The sequence below is a fragment of the Hemitrygon akajei genome, chromosome 6, assembly GCF_048418815.1.
Source record: "Hemitrygon akajei chromosome 6, sHemAka1.3, whole genome shotgun sequence".
Taxonomy (NCBI): domain Eukaryota; kingdom Metazoa; phylum Chordata; class Chondrichthyes; order Myliobatiformes; family Dasyatidae; genus Hemitrygon; species Hemitrygon akajei.
Window position 1 is genome coordinate 79,028,844 of NC_133129.1, and position 17,172 is coordinate 79,046,015.

The window sequence follows — 17,172 nt, forward strand, 5'->3', positions numbered from 1 at the left end:
ATGGCAAGACCCTTACTAGTACTAATATGTAGAGGATAAACACAAGAGGTTCTACAAATGTTGGAAATCTTAAGCACCACACACAAAATGCTGAAGGAGCTCAGCAAGTCAGGCAGCATCTATGGAAGGGGAGCAAATGATCAATGTTTTGGGCCGAGACCCTTCATCAGGACTCTCAAAATGTGCTGCAGAGGGATAGCTCACTGAAAGTAGCTACATGGGTTGATAGGGTGGTAAAGAAGGAATATGGTGTGCTTACTTTTATTAGTCAAGTAAATGAGTTAAAGAACATAGAATAGTATAACACAGTACAGGCCCTTCAGCCCACAATGTTGTGCCGACCCTTAAATCCTGCCTCCCATATAACCTCCAACTTAAATTCCTCCATATACCTGTCTAGTAGTCTCTTAAATTTCACTAGTGTATCTGCCTCCACCACTGACTCAGGCAGTGCATTCCACACACTAACCACTCTCTGAGTAAAAAAAAACTCAAAAAAACTCAGAGTTAGGAAGTAATGTTGCATCTTTATAAAACTCCAGTTAGGCTAAATCAGGGTATTGTTGCCCAATTATAGAAAGGATGTCAAGACTTTGGAGAGAGATCAGAAAAGGTTTACCAGGATGCTGCCTGGATTAAGGGGCATTTGCTATGAGGTTGGACCAATTTTGGTTGTTTCCTCTGGAGCGACAGAGGCTGAGGGAAGATCATATATAGGTTTATTAGATTGTGAAAGGCATATGTATAGTGGACAGCCAGCACCTTTTTCCCAGGGATGAAATGTCTAATATCCAAGGGCAGTTAAGATGAGAGCAGGTAAGTTCCAATGAAATGTGCTGAGCAAGCTTTTTATACAGAAAGTGGTGGGTGCCTGGGATGGTGGTGGAAGCAGATACAACAGCAACTTTCAAAACACACATGAATGTGCAGGAAATGGAATGATATATTCATGATATAGGCAGAAGGGTTTAGCTTAGTTGGGCTTTTGATTACTAATTTAATTAGTTCAGCACAACATTGTGAGATAAAGGGCCTGCTCCTGTGCTATACTGTCCTATGTTCTATAACCAATGCCTGTTACAATTGATTGGCACAGAGCTGAATTATTACAAATTTGGGTGCATGTGGACAAATTGATTATTACCATGAACTCAGCTGCTACAAAGTCAGTGGAGGATTGGAGATCACTGATGATGATAGTCTGCTAAAGTCCAATTTACCTCCTCTCAGATAACTTGCAGCTTATTTCATAATATTTCTACTATTAACAATTGAGCTGTGTTTTAAGAAGAGTTAACAAATTAGAGATCTCTGAGGAGGTAACTAGCAGGATAGCTTAAGGAGAGTTAGGGATATTACCATTTTGGATATCTAAATGGCATTTGCTAAGGTGCACATAAAAAAGCTTCTGCAGAGAAATGTCCTCTGAAGTACTTACCTGTGAAATAGTTACATAAAATGTGAAGTAGAAAGCATTACAATCTACATTTAAGAAGATACAAAAGCTTAGGAAAGCATATGATTGGTAAATTAACTTGCATTAAAAATGTAATACTCACTGGGTTCACAATGAACAGGTTTTCTTGCAATGTTCTGCGACAGCTGTTGATTTTTTTTGAACGTACATTTTTTTGCCACACAGTAAAGGCCTTCCATTTGCGAAAACGTGCAAAGACTGGTATCTTTGTAAGTTTTTTATGATACAAATATTCTTGTTCCCAACGGTCCAGATCTATAAAGTCAATGCCCTCACTTCTCATGTGCAGAACACCATCCTGACTGATGGTATAATAGTCATTTATGTTGACATCCTCATAGGCAACAACACTAAAAAAATAAATATTTGGTTCAATAAGGTGACACTGACAATTATTTTTATTTTTGCTAATATCATATCTCCCCTTTTATTATACATTGATCAGATTTTTTTAAAACAGTCCAATTCTGGAAGCCTCAGATAATTTGTATGCACAATGGTTCAATCAGCACTTTAAAAAAATGTCAAAATGTCATATGGGACTCTTCACTAAAATGACAAAACATTAATTATTCTATAGTTTGCTGTAATATGATGCTTAATCATATGCACATTTTATTTGAATATTTTATTTCAGAACTATTCTATTTTCTGTATTTTAAGCATTATTTTGTCCGAATCATTTATTGGGCCTCTAACTATATACTGCCGATTAAACATTTCTCCTGAAAATTAAGCAGAAGTCCCTACATTAATCCCTTTTTCAAAACTATGTAAATTAATCATTTCTTCTTTTGAAAATGACAAGCATTTGTCCGAAAAAGATGTTACTTCCCCCATCTTCAAGCCATTTTCATCTTCAACAGCACAGAAATTCTTCTCATTCAGATAACATACATATATATGATTTCTATATAGACAGAATACTGAGTGATGTTTGCTTTGTGCATATAATGTCTGAATGTTGCCTTACATTTTGCCATGCCAGATTTGGATTCAAAGTGCCATAATAGGTCAGGACATACGAGATTCGTCAAATATCCAAATCAAAATTCTAATTCTTTCCATGATCTATATAAAAAGCTATATATGGGATGAATTCCAGAAGATGCAGTAGATCTATTTTTACTAAGTCTTCAGTGGCCTCATCAATAGTCAACAAGAAACTCTTCGAAAGGAGGCCAGGAAATTGTCAGTTTTAGTTTTCTGCAACTAAAAGCTGATCTATAAACAACAACACACACAAAATGCTGGTAGAACACAGCAGGCTAGGCAGCATCTATAGGGAGAAGCGCTGTCGACGTTTTGGGCCGAGACCCTTCGTCAGGACTAACCGAAAGGAAAGATAGTAAGAGATTTGGAAGTAGAGGGGGGAGGGGGAAATGTGAAATGATAGGAGAAGACCGGAGGGAGTGGGATGAAGCTAAGAGCTGGAAAGGTGATTGGCGAAAGTGATACAGAGCTGGAGAACGGAAAGGATCATGGGACGGGAGGCGTCAGGAGAAAGAAAGGGGGGGGGGGAGCACCAGAGGGAGATGGAGAACAGGCAAACAACTAAATATGTCAGGGATGGGGTAAGAAGCGGAGGAGGGGCATTAACGGAAGTTAGAGAAGTCAATGTTCATGCCATCAGGTTGGAGGCTACCCAGCCGGTATATAAGGTGTTGTTCCTCCAACCTGAGTTTGGATTCATTTTGACAATAGAGGAGGCCATGGATAGACATATCAGAATGGGAATGGGATGTGGAATTAAAATGTGTGGCCACTGGGAGATCCTGCTTTTTCTGGCAGACCGAGCGTAGGTGTTCCGCGAAACGTTCTCCCAGTCTGCGTCGGGTCTCACCAATATATAAAAGGCCACACCGGGAGCACTGGACGCAGTATACCACACCAGCCGACTCGCAGATGAAGTGTCGCCTCACCTGGAAGGACTATCTGGGGCCCTGAATGGTGGTGAGGGAGGAAGTGTAAGGGCAGGTGTAGCACTTGTTCCGCTTACAAGGATAAGTGCCAGGAGGGAGATCGGTGGGAAGGGATGGGGGTGGACGAGTGGACAAGGGAGTCGCGTAGGGAGCGATCCCTGTGAAAAGCAGAAAGAGGGGGGGAGGGAAAAATGTGTTTTGTAGTGGGATCCCGTTGGAGGTGTTGGAAATTACGGAGAATTATATGTTGGACCTGGAGGCTGGTGGGGTGGTAGGTAAGGACAAGGGGAACCCCTCCTGAATGGTGGTGAGGGAGGAAGTGTAAGGGCAGGTGTAGCACTTGTTCTGTTTACAAGGATAAGTGCCAGGAAGGAGATCGGTGGGAAGGGATGGGCTCCTGAATGGTGGTGAGGGAGGAAGTGTAAGGGCAGGTGTAGCAATTGTTCTGTTTACAAGGATAAGTGCCAGGAGGGAGATAGGGTAGCCTCCAACCTGATGGCATGAACATTGACTTCTCTAACTTCCGTTAATGCCCCTCTTCCCCTTCTTACCCCATCCCTGACATATTTAGTTGTTTGCATGTTCTCCATCTCCCTCTGGTGCTCTCCCCCCCACCTCCTTTCTTTCTCCTGAGGCCTCCTGTCCCATGATCCTTTCCCTTCTCCAGCTCTGTATCACTTTCGCCAATCATCTTTCCAGCTCTTAGCTTCATCCCACCCCCTCCGGTCTTCTCCTATCATTTCGCATTTCCCCCTCCCCCCACTACTTTCAAATCTCTTACTATCTTTCCTTTCGGTTAGTCCTGACGAAGGGTCTCGGCCCGAAATGTCGACAGCGCTTCTCCCTATAGATGCTGCCTAGCCTGCTGTGTTCTACCAGCATTTTGTGTGTGCTGTTGTGTGAATTTCCAGCATCTGCAGATTTCCTCGTGTTAGCTGATCTATAAACTCACCCCACAACCCAATGCCAATCCGCTCAACAGTTACACCCACTGTCTTGAAAGCTGACCTGCAAGACGTAAAAGCCATTCAATTTCCCACCATGCCTAACCAGAAAGCTGGAGGGACAGACTGCTACAACGCAATAGCCAACAGCATAAAGACAATAGCCAAATTTAGATCTGACTCAAAGGAGCATAGAGAAGGCATGATCTGTCAACTTTGCACCCATTTCAAGTGTATATTTACCTTCTTCTTTTGCAGTAGTTCATTAGAAACTAAAAAGAACTTCAACAACTCAGCACTGGGTGTCAAAATGAAACTTAAAAGACAACTACATCTCAAAAAATTCAGAACAATTATTAAATCTATAAATTGGCAAGTCAGAGAAATATAACTCTGAAACAGAAAATAGTTTTAAATAGTCAAAAGTAGATAGAAAAGGTGGGAAGGATAATGTAGCAACAGATTTAGGCATAAGGTGCAAAGAGCATGACGGGCTTTGATTAGGGCCAAAAAAAAGCACAATGGAGAGCACAGTAGAAACTGGTGGTCAGAAGATGATTTTGAATAATATTAGCGAAGCTAAGCCATTTATTTCCTCAACAAATTCCTGACTGGCCTTGGACCTGACTTCACATATGTGCCTTTGCCTCAAGTATCTCAATGTGCAATTGTATGACAGGAACCAGCAGGTTCAAAACACTATAAATGAAAGTTTGAAGTTGATGAACTTTATAATGAAAAATATTCAGAGGTGTATAGCATTTAAAGGCTGGATATAGTGTGCTGCATACTGAATATACTGTGCTATAGGAGAGGAGTTGTTTTCCAAGAGTGAAGATGCGAACTTGTCTTCCAATGAACGAAAGAAATTTAAGACTTACTGAAGACTGGATAATAGGTAATAAGCCTGAAAACAAAGATGATGTTAGAGTTTAAAGGTACATTGGCTTTGGTGGTGACAGGTAGCTGTCTACTTAGGCCCACATCCAGGAGATGACCCATGTATAATGCATGTGGAAAAATAAATTTTTACCTAATGTATTCTGGCTTCACTCAGATAATTAGGTATCACTGGAGTGTTTTACAAGATGTGTTCAAACACAGAGGTTAGAAACGTAATGAGAAGCACGATAAAGGTCAATGCATTACCAGTGTCGTCACAAAGAATATAATTTGTAACTTTGCTGAAGGTTGTTGAAGATCAAGTCATTTTGATAAATAAGAGAAATAGCCATAGAATTCAAAATCATGCAATAAGTTCAAGGACTTTGGTGAATGTAGATGAAGGAGTCACTAATAGGGAGAGTTCAGAGGTAAAGTTCTTGAACAGAAAAGAAATGCAACCTCCCAAATTAAACAGCTTAAACTATTTTTTTTTTAGCAAATTTGAATAGCAAATGCAAAAATCTTCATCAAATGGCCTAACTACTAACACTCTGTCTCTGCATGGGTGACCATAATTATAGGAGCAGAAATAGGCAATTTTGCCCATCGATCTTCTCTGCCATTTCATCTTAGCTGATCCATTTCCCTCTCATGCCCAATCTCCTGCCTTCTCCCTGTAACCCTTCATGCCCTGACTAGTCAAGAATCTATTAACTTCTCCCTTAAACGTACCCAATGACTTGGCCTCCTCAGCCACCTGTGGCAACAAATTCCACAGATTCACCACTCTCTGGCTATAGAAATTCCTCCTCATTTCTGTTCTAATGGTATATCTGAGCCTGTGCCCTCTTGTCCTAGACTTTCCCACCATAGGAAACCTCTTCACATCCAGTCTATTGAGGCCTTTCAACATTCAATAGGTTTCAATGAGATCTTACCTCATTATTCTGAATTCCAGTGAGTACAGGTCCAGACCCATCAAACCTCCTTTGAACTCTTTTTATGTCAGCACATGCTTTCTTAGATAAAGGGCCCAAAACTGCTCATAATACTCCAAGTGAAGCATCACCAATGCCTTATAAATCTTCAATATTACATCCTTGCTTTTATATTCTAGTCCTCTTGAAATGAATACTAACATTTGCCTTCCTCACCACTGACTTAAACTGCAAATTAAGGAATCCTGCACAAGGACTCCCAAGTCCCTTTGCACCAATGATTTCTAAATCTTCTCTCCATTTAGACAATAGTCTATTCTTTTATTTCTTCCACCAAAGTTCATGACCATATGCTACCTGACACTGTTTTCCATCTGCTACTTCTTTGCCCATTCTCCTAATCTGCACGGGTCCTTCTCAGCCTCTCTACTTACTTAACACTACCTGCCCCTTCCCCCATCTTTGTATCATCACAAACTTGGCCACAAAGCTATCAATTCTGTCATCCAAATCATCGACATATAACATAAAAAGAAATGATCCCAACACAAGTCACCAGCAGCCACCAGAAAAGTCACCCAGAAAAGGCTCCCTGCTGCCTGCCAATCAGTCAATGCTCTATCCGTGTTAGTATCATGAGCTTGTAGCTTGTTAAGCAGCTTCATGTGTGACACCTTGTCAAAGGCCGTCTGAAAATCCAAGTACACGATATACACTAATTTTCCTTTGTCTAAACTGCTTGTTATTTCTTCAAAGAATTCTATCAGACTTATCAGGCAAGGTTCCGCACGGAAGGTTAGTTAGGAAGGTTCAATTGTTAGGTAATAATATTGAAGTAGTAAAATGGATTCAACAGTGGCTAGGTGGGAGATGCCAGAGAGTAGTGGTGGATAACTGTTTGTCAGGTTGGAGGCCGGTGACTAGTGGTGTGCTTCAGGGATCTGTATTGGGTCCAATGTTGTTTGTCATATACATTAATGATCTGGATGATGGGGTGGTAAATTGGATTAGTAAGTGTGCAGATGATACTCAGGTAGGAGGCGTTGTGGATAATGAAGTAGGTTTTCAAAGCTTGCAGAGAGATTTAGGCCAGTTAGAAGAGTGGGCTGAACGATGGCAGATGGACTTTAATGCTGATAAGTGTGAGGTGCTACATTTTGGTAGGAATAATTCATATAGGACATACATGGTAAATGGTAGGGCATTGAAGAATGCAGTAGAACAGAGTGATCTAGGAATAATGATGCATCGTTTCCTGAAGATGGAATCTCATGTGGATAGGGTGGTGAAGAAAGCTTTTGGTATGCTGGCCTTTATAAATCAGAGCATTGAGTATAGGAGTTGAGATGTAATGTTAAAATTGTACAAGGCATTGGTAAGGCCGAATTTGGAGTGTTGTGTACAGTTCTGGTCACCAAATTATAGGAAAGATGTCAACAAAATAGAAAGAGTACAGAGAAGATTTACTAGAATGTTACCTGGGTTTCAGCACCTAAGTTACAGGGAAAGGTTGAACAAGTTAGGTCTTTACTCTTTGGAGCATAGAAGGTTGAGGGGGGACTTGATAGAGGTATTTAAAATAACGAGTGGGATAGATCAAGTTGACGTGGATAGGCTTTTTCCACTGAGAGTAGGGGAGTTTCAAACAAGAGGACATGATTTGAGAGATAGGGGGCAAAAATTTAAGGGTAACACGAGGGGAAATTTCTTTACTCAGAGAGTGGTAGCTGTGTGGAATGAGCTTCCAGTAGAAGTGGTAGAGGCAGGTTCGGTATTGTCATTTAAAGTAAAATTGGATAGGTATATGGATAGGAAAGGAATGGAGGGTTATGGGCTGAGTGCGGGTCAGTGGGACTAGGTGAGTGTAAGCATCGGCATGGACTAGAAGGGCCGAGATGCCCTGTTTCCATGCTGTAATTGTTATATGGTTAAGATTTTCCTTTAAGGTAACCATGCTGACTTTGGCATATTTTACCATGTGCCTCCAAGTACCCTGAAACCACATCCTTAATAATTGACTCCAACAATTTCGTAACCACTGAGGTCAGACTAACTGGCCTTTAATTTTCTTTCTAATGCCTCTCTCCCTTCTTGTAGAATGCACTGACATTTGCAATTTTCCAGTCCTCCAGAACCATGCCAGAATCTATTGATTATTACTTAACCTACTGAGTACTCGCAGCACTTAGAAACATAGAAAACCTACAGCACAATATAGGCCCTTCGACCTACAAAGTTCTGCTGACCACATCTCTACCTTAGAAATTACTAGGTTTACCTATAGCCCTCTATTTTACTAAGTTCCATGTTCCTAGCTAAAAGCCTCTTAAAAGACCCTATCGTATCCGCCTCCACCACCGTTGCCGACAGCCCATTCCACGCACTCACCACTCTCTGAGTAAAAAACATACCCCTGACATCTCCTCTATACCTACTTCCCAGCATCTTAAACCTGTGTCCTCTTGTGGCAACCATTTCAGCCCTGGGAAAAAGCCTCTGACTATCCACAGGAGCAATGCCTCTCTTCATCTTGTACACCTCTATCAGGTCACCTCTCATCCTCCTTCGCTCCAAGGAGAAAAGGCCGAGTTCACTCAATCTATTCTCATAAGGCGTGCTCCCCAATCCAGGCAACATCCTTGTAAATCTCCTCTGTACCCTTTCTATAGCTTCCACATCCTTCCTGTAGTGAGGCGACCACAACTGAGCACAGTACTCCAAGTGGGGTCTGATCAGGGTCCTATATAGCTGCAACATTACCTCTCGGCTCCTAAATTCAATTCCATGATTGATGAAGGCCAATACACCATACGCCTTCTTAACCACAGAGTCAACCTGCACAGCTGCTTTGAGCGTCCTATGGACTCAGACCCCAAGACCCTCTGATCCTCCACACTGCCAAGAGTCTTACCATTAATACTTTATTCTGCACTTCTACAGCTATTTCAGCCATTTTATTATTGGACCATCTTTATGGTAATGCAGCATAAATTTAATGTCTATATTAGTCAATAAAGGACGAAGTGAATGCTCAATAAATAAAGCATCCTAAGCAAAACCTAACTGAAGTAGATATTTATTTTAATTTCACCATTTGGATTCACGTGCACATTTATTTGATTACTAATAGATTTTCTTAGACATTTCTTATTTTAACTTAGATGATATTCTCTACTGTGCAGACAAAGGTGTTATGCCACATATTGTATCATATTGATAATTGAGATGGTGTCATGATAAAGTGACTGAAATGCCTTTTAAAATACTGCAAATATTCACTCTGCCATTTAAAAATATTACTTACCTATATTCAGGCCATGTCCAAGGCACATCATATCATTGCATCAAATTTACTAATAAAGTGCCTGTGGAATTTGGGGGTTCGACACGCCCAAGTTAGAAATATTAATTTCCTGCCTTTTTAATTAAGACTCAGTTTATAATCAGTGCAGAGATGCCTGGTATTATTGCTTGTAACAGTGAAGATTATCATGGATTAAGCAACAGTTTTGTACTATTGTTCCTTTGAGCCTACCATAATCCTCAAATTAAGGTGGAAATTACTATAATCCATCTGTTCCAGAGTGCAAATCATGAACTCTTCTCTATCCTGGCAGGTTTTCAACTGTTTCCACTCAAAGCTTTACTATTCAGACACAAAAAAAACACATGCAGGGCACATAATTGACTGCTAGATTATGAGATACACAGAAATGTAATGAGTCATTTATGGAAAAGTAAAAATAACATTATCTTCCTATTGTCTCCAGAAATGTTTCAAAATTATTTAGGTACTGTGGGTTCAAAGGTTTTAAGTGCCAGAGGGATTCCGTTACAGGACAAAAAAAAATCCTGAAGCATACGCAAATTTCACCAAGATAGCTGAGAAATAGTTTATTAAATAAATTCATAAAAGCTGTTAGTAATGGTGACTATGACACTATGAAATTGTTGTAAATCTCATCTGATTCAGCAACGATCGTTAGGGAAAGAAACCTATCCCACTTAGTGGTTGATTCTGACCAGATTTCCAAAATGGTCTAATAAGCCACTCATTTTAAGGGTTACGAAGAATGAGACATAAGTGTTGAGCATGCCACTGTTTAAAAATCTAGACTGACACTTGATTATCATCTTTCTGACTACAATTTTTAAACAAAGGCTTGTTGCTAGCAAGATGCCAAGCAAAAGAACGTAAAAAAGGATCATGAGTGGTTCTCCCTCCTAATTTCTTCTGCTGATGCTGAACCAGAATGCACCCTTTGTGGGATTATTAATGCATAAAATGGGTGTTTCCAGTCAAATGTCTTATTTAAAGTCCAACATTTCAACAACATAGCACTCATTCCAGTTGCACTGAAGAATCAACTCACATCAAATACTCATGTCTTTTTTGGGCACTTACTGTACATTCAAAACCCTCTTACTTGAGAAGAGAATGCTATTAAGTTAAAGTACTAGGAAATGAGATTTTTTTACAACTTCAGGCAATTGGAAAGGTGATATCAAGAATTAGCATTTGACAGATTTAGTCATTTTAAGTAAAACATTAACCATGCCAAAAATTAAAGACTGTACCTCAAATTATAAAAATCATATTTAATTGAGTTTTTAGGAGCATTATAGCTCATGTATAAAAATCCCAGATGCTTATTTTTTCGAATAATTGAAACAATTTTTAATGGATCTTGAATGTTCTCCTTGATGACATCTTCTGCTGTCATATATGTTAGTTCTGGTGGTGAAATCATTCTCATGCATGAACTTGTTCTACACAGAGCAAGTGAAGGTGATGGTGGGGTTGGTAGTTTACATATGTTCGTATCAATCTGAATAATATAAACAATTGGTTTAAAATTAAAATAGCACCATTCAATAACAAACAGAATATAACAGCAACTACCTCCTTTGACTTTCTAGAAATCTTACATTAAAAGTATAATTTTGAGAATAAAAGAAATTCCCTATAACTTAATCAGCATTTTTAAGAGTTTCACTAAAAGATGCCTCTGCAAAAAAAAATCAAGTTTTTTGTTGAGACAAACTCATGCCTTGCCTTCCAAAGAAATTGATTCAGAGGACTGAATTCACTTGTATTGGACTGTTGAGCACTCTTCACAGACGAAATTAATTTCACATGTCAAACCTTCTGAGACTTTTTACTTAGAAGTAAACTTCCTATCAGTTGCTTTTAACATTATTTTTCCTGCACATTTGAATTGTATAGTCTGTACAATTTGCCAGAGTAATATTCCTGTAATTATTATAATTCGCAACCAGGAATTTCAGTCTACTCCACAATGAGAATTCGCTTCCTGTTTAGTTTGCAGTATTTTAAACAGTTCTATTGTAATGCATGGATGCAAAAAGGTTACATTTATATGGTTACATTTGGTTATGTCTACAAACACTGACATACACATTCAAGAGCCTTGCAGCACATAGGCTCTTTGGACAACTGAGTTCCTGCTAACTATCAAGTGCCCATTTACACTAATTTTGCTCCATTCCTACTCGGCCCAAAATGTCGACTGTTTACTCTTTCTACTGATGCTGCCTGACTTGTTGAGTTCCTCCAGCATCTTGTGTGTGTTGCTTGGATTTCCAGCATCTCCAGATTTTCTCATGTTTATTGTTTTATTCTTATTTTTATTCTCTCTACATTTCCATCAATTTCTCCCAGATGCTATTAATTTAAATAGGCCAATTAATGTACCACATATACTTTTTTCAAAAATATTCTTAATAATTTATTATGGAATGAATTTATCTTATCTCTTATATTTTTAATAATACAACATATTTTAATTTTCTTGCTTTCATCTTCCAGGGATTAATTTCTTACATATTCTGAAGAAAAGAAATGTCTATGAAAAGAACAGGAAAGTACATTTCTGAAGGCCCATAAATTGTTTAATAAAATATAATTATTTTTCTTTAATCAGCTTCAAGTTATAAGTAGATGCTCAGCAGTTGAAAGCATTAAACTATGGATTGCAGTAAACTGAGTACCGATCTACCACGGTAAGCTTTGCAAAGTTGGTAAGTGTGAAAGGTAGATTTTATTTTTCCAAAGGTATGGCCCAAAGTTGGAAGGGGTTGTAATATATGTGTGTCTTAAGCAGCAACTGGAAATAAATCATGCAAATGCCTTTCAGCTTTATAAGAGAAGGTTATCTGTACACTTATTTGTGGAGATATTAAGGCAAAGTACATGAAAAGGAGCTTAAATGACAATTAAAAATAGAATGAAAGTGTATACTTGTACAAAGTTGATCAAACCTGTTTCTTTGGCACGTCAGGTTGGAGTTCTGGCAGCCGTTGGAAAGGTTTGACTGAATCGATAGTAGGTAGTGAACCTATTGTTGGTGCACTTGGTGGTCGCCATCCTTCTTTTATCAACTGCTCTCTATTTTTTGCATAGATGTACTCTGGTTGACTGGAATCTTGAAAGTTCTTCAATATAGGCTGCAATTACACAACAGTTGTGTTAGAATAATTTTCTTTTAATGTAAGTTCATTTGCGCAAATTTAATAATGAAACAGTGACATTACATAGTAGCCACTGAGATCAATAGCTTCAATCATATATATCAATGGTTGAATACCATGCTTATTAACTGCCAAAATTCTGGCAAGCAACATGTTAATAATTAGCCATCTTAATCTTGTTCCCATTCCACAATTGAGATGTCTCTTCTCAGTCTGCTCCATTGCCAGGATGAGGCCAAGGACAAAGGCCAAGCCAGAATAAAATGCTGCCATCGAACAATGCGATCAAGGGCAATATCCTCCAGACAGTTCACAAAAATACTTTTACTTCATTCAAATATGGTTCTACTACTGTTGGAGTCTGTGATCTACTGTTCAGCATCTGTTATCTACAGTGCCTATAAAAGTACTGAACCCCCCCCATGAAGTTTTCTTGTTTTACACTTTTATAGCATTGAATCATAATGGATTTAATTTGGCTTTTTTGACACTGATCAGCAGACGAATACTGTGGTGTCAAAGTGAAAGCAGATCTCTACAAAGTGATCTAAATTAATTGCAAATACAAAACACAAAATAATTAATTGCATAATTTTCCCCCCTTTAATATGACACACCAAATCATCACTGGTGCAGCCAATTGGTTTTATAAGTTACATAACTAGTTAAATGGAGATCACCTGTGTGCAGTCAAGGTGCTTCAATTGATTGTAGTAAAAATACACATGTATCTGGAAGGTCCAAATGCTGGTGAATCAGCATTTTGGCAAAAACTACACCATGGAGACAAAAGAACACTCCAAGCAACTCCATGAAAAGGTTATTGAAAAGCACAGGTCAGGAGATGGATACAAGAAAATTTACAAGTCACTGAATATCCCCTGCAGTACAGTTAAGTCAACCATGAAGAAATGGAAAGAATAGGGCACAGTTGAAAATCTGCCTATAGCAGGCTGTCCTTAAAAACTGAGTGAGCGTACAAGAAGGGAACTAGTGACAGAGGCCATCAAGAGACCTATGACAACTCTGGAGCTTCAGTGGCTGAGATGGGAGAGACTGCACATACAACAACAGTTGCCCAGGTACTTCACCAATTGCAGCTTTATGGGGGAGTGGCAAAGAAAAAGCTACTTTTGGGGAAAAATAAACACACATGAAATCTTGGCTAGAATTTGCCAGATGGCATGTGGGAGACTCTGAAGTCAGCTGGAAGAAGGTTCTATGGTGTGAAGAAACCAAAATTGAGCATTTGGCCATCAGACAAAAACTGTACATCATCAAAAACACACCATCCATACTGTGAAGCATGGTGGCAACTGCATCATAATGTGGGGATGCCTCACTGCAGCAGGCCCTGTAAGGCTTGTGAGGGTAGAGGGTAAAATGAATGCAGCAAAATACAGGGAAATCCTGGAGGAAAACCTGATGCAGTCTGCAAGAGAACTGTGATGTGGGAGAAGGTTTGTATTCCAGCAAGACAATGACCCCAGGCATAAAGCCAATGCTACACGGGAATGCTTTAAAAACAACAAAGTTAATGTCCTGGAGTGGCCAAGTCAGAGTCTAGACTTCAATCCAACTGAGAATTTGTGGCTGGACTTGAAGAGGGCTGTTCATTCACAATCCCTATGCAATCTGACAGAGATTGAGCAGTTTTGTAAAGAAGAGTGGGGAAAAATTGCAGTGTACAGACTTAACGCTGTAAATGCCGCCAAAGGTGGTTCTGCTAAATACTGACTTGAAGGGGATGAGTAATTATACAATTAATGATTTTGTTTTAATAATTGTAACAAATTTAGACCAATTTGTAGAAATTTGTTTTCACTTTGACACAAGAATATTTTCTGTCGATCAGTGTCAAAAAAAGCCAAATTAAATCCACTGTATTCAATAAAAAATGAAAACTTCCAAGGAGGTGAACACTTTGTATAGAGACTATACATTTTGGTAGCGTGTTTTTGGGTTGATTGAGCGATCTGGTGTTTTGTTTCCTCAGAGTTCTGTGAGGCTTTGAGTGAAGCATGAGGCCTCGAGGCCAAGTAGCCTGGAAATGAGGTGCAAGCCCATGATTGTCTCCATTTCTCGCTGATTAAAGCACAGATGAAAATTGAAATCATTGAGGCGAGTGCAGAAGACAAGTGGGTGTTCAGTGCTGTCTACCAGCCTCTTGCTCACTGCTACCAGAGGAAGGTGTCTGCGTATGATGGTCTCTCTTGTTCACTCGCTGCTCCTGAAGGAAGATCCCTGCATATGAATGAGTCATCTCTCCCTCGGTGCTGTCAGAGGATGGTACTGCAGCATAATTTAATCAATGTGCTCTGTGGATTGGACTCTGTAATTCACATTATGATGTGTTTCTGTTTTCTGGTCACTCCTGTTTTCTTTTGTTACTATTTTGGGCAATTTTTGAATCGGGGCAGTCTGCAAAATAATGAACATTGAACTGAATAGGCCTGGACTCTCCACTTTTCTGTTTTATATTCTGTGTTTTTTTTTGCTTTTTTTTGTTGCTGTTCATGTAATTTTTTTTTTGGTGCATAGGGAGGCAGTTTATGCTTTACTTTGCACACCTTTGATTGTTTTTCTTTACTTCATGACTGTAGACGAAGAAGAATCTCGGAGCTGTATGCTGCATACATACTTTGACAATAAATGCACTTTGAACAACACTTCATATTCTGCCTACAATTCAAGGTCATGAGCATCAAGTTCTCCAACTTCGGGTAAACTGCATCATCTATGTTCCTCTTCTCTCTCCTCCTATTCTATTTGTTTCTCCTGGCTCTCACCATAGGTTTCATAACCCTGTTACTTTTCTTCCACCACCTATTCAATCACCCACATACTCCTGTCACAGGTTCCCATCCTTCACTGTTCTCATCTCCATCATTTGATTTCATGCTATGTCTTTCCCTCCTGTCAGATTCAATCATCTCCAACCCTTTGTCACCTCTACTATCACCTCCTAGCTTCTGTTGCTTATTCCTACTTTCCCTTTCTCCATAGCTCTTACTCCAGCCCTTCCATCCACCTTTTATTCTGGCTATTACACCTTAGTATTTCAGAGCAGATAAAGGGTCTCTACCTGAAATGTTAACTCTCCATTTCCTTCCACAGATGCTGCCTGACCTAACAGTTTCATACAACACCCTATTTTTTGTTCCAGTTTGTAGCATCTGCAGTTGCTTGTGTTTTCAACCTATTAATTATAGTTCCTTTACAATAAGAATCTAGATTTCTGATCTAACTATCACTGATCTTACATTTACAACATTCACTGCTTGTTTATAAAACAATGCAATTTAATGAAATTAACTTTTCAAGATTAATGTGACATTTGCACTGTTTTGGAAAACCATTTTGTTTTTCCATGTGTTATTACTTCAAGATTTTTAATTGCTATAGAAAAATGGAATGAAAGATGGTCATTTGGGCCTGTTTTGCTCCTCAGTACAATCAGTTGTCCTTTGCCCTGCTGAAAATTTTCAGTTTTTGCCCCATATCCCAGTATGTTTTTTTGTGTCTGTGTATCTAACTTCTTAAATACAGTATATTCAATTACTTTATCTTCACTGTCTTCTGTAGCAGAAAATTCCATAGGCACATAACCTTTTGAGTGAAGAACTTTTTTCTCATCTTAGTCCTAAATGTTTTGCCTTGTAATCTGGGACTGTTGCCTCCTCATTCTATAACACCCAGCCACAGGAAACCTCTCTTCCAATCCAGTCTGTTTACAGATTTGTGCATATTTCAATGAGATCTTCTTTCATCTTTCTAAACACTAGTGAATCTCCTAGAAGGGCTAAAAGGATGCATTAGATCACTTGGCAGAGAATATTACCGAGAATCCAAAGATATTTTAAGTATATTTAGAGGAAAATGTGTAAGAGGGAGAGAATTGGGCTCCTCAAAGACCAAAGCGGAGATCTTTCAGTGGAACCACAGGATATGAGGAAGGTCCTCAAAGGTTATTTCTCTTCTATTTTTACCATGGAGAAAGACATGAAAACTTCAGATCTTGAGATAGTTAATGGGGGCAACTTGGGGATAGCCAGCATTAAAGCAGCAAAAGTACTGTATGTCTTAGAATATATGAAAGTAGATAAATCTCCAAGGACAATCAGGTTTATTCAGAACACTGGAAAGCTAGAGAAGAAATGGAAGGAGCTCTGCGGAGATATATGCATCCCTGTTAGCAATAGGTGAAGTGCCAGAAGACTTGTAAATGGCTGATTTTGTGCCTTTATTTAAGAAATGCTACAAATAAAAATTTGAGAACTGTAATCCTAACTTTGCTGGTAGGCAAATTATGTAGGAGATTTTGAGGGAAAAGTTACACAAGCATTTGGAAAGACGGGTTGATTAGGGACAGTCAGCATAGTTTTGTCCATGAGAGATCACGTCTCATGAATTTAATTGAGTCTTTTGAAGAAGTAATCAAGAGAATTGTTGTGGGCAAGGTGGTAGATGTAGTCTATATGGACTTCAGTAAGGCCTCTGATAAGTTTCCACAT

General features: G+C 39.1%; 1 protein-coding gene across 1 annotated transcript in view; it reads right to left on the reverse strand.

Moving 5' to 3' along the window:
- The window catches only part of dnah6 (dynein, axonemal, heavy chain 6), a 352,146-nt gene that overhangs the window by 322,158 nt on the left and 12,816 nt on the right, over positions 1-17,172 (reverse strand). The window contains exons 3-5 of the mRNA XM_073050010.1: positions 12,449-12,634; positions 10,745-10,995; positions 1,560-1,827 (exon numbers count right to left, since the gene is read on the reverse strand). Of these exons, the coding sequence (XP_072906111.1) occupies positions 1,560-1,827; positions 10,745-10,995; positions 12,449-12,634 (705 nt within the window). The remainder of the gene's footprint in view (positions 1-1,559; positions 1,828-10,744; positions 10,996-12,448; positions 12,635-17,172) is intronic.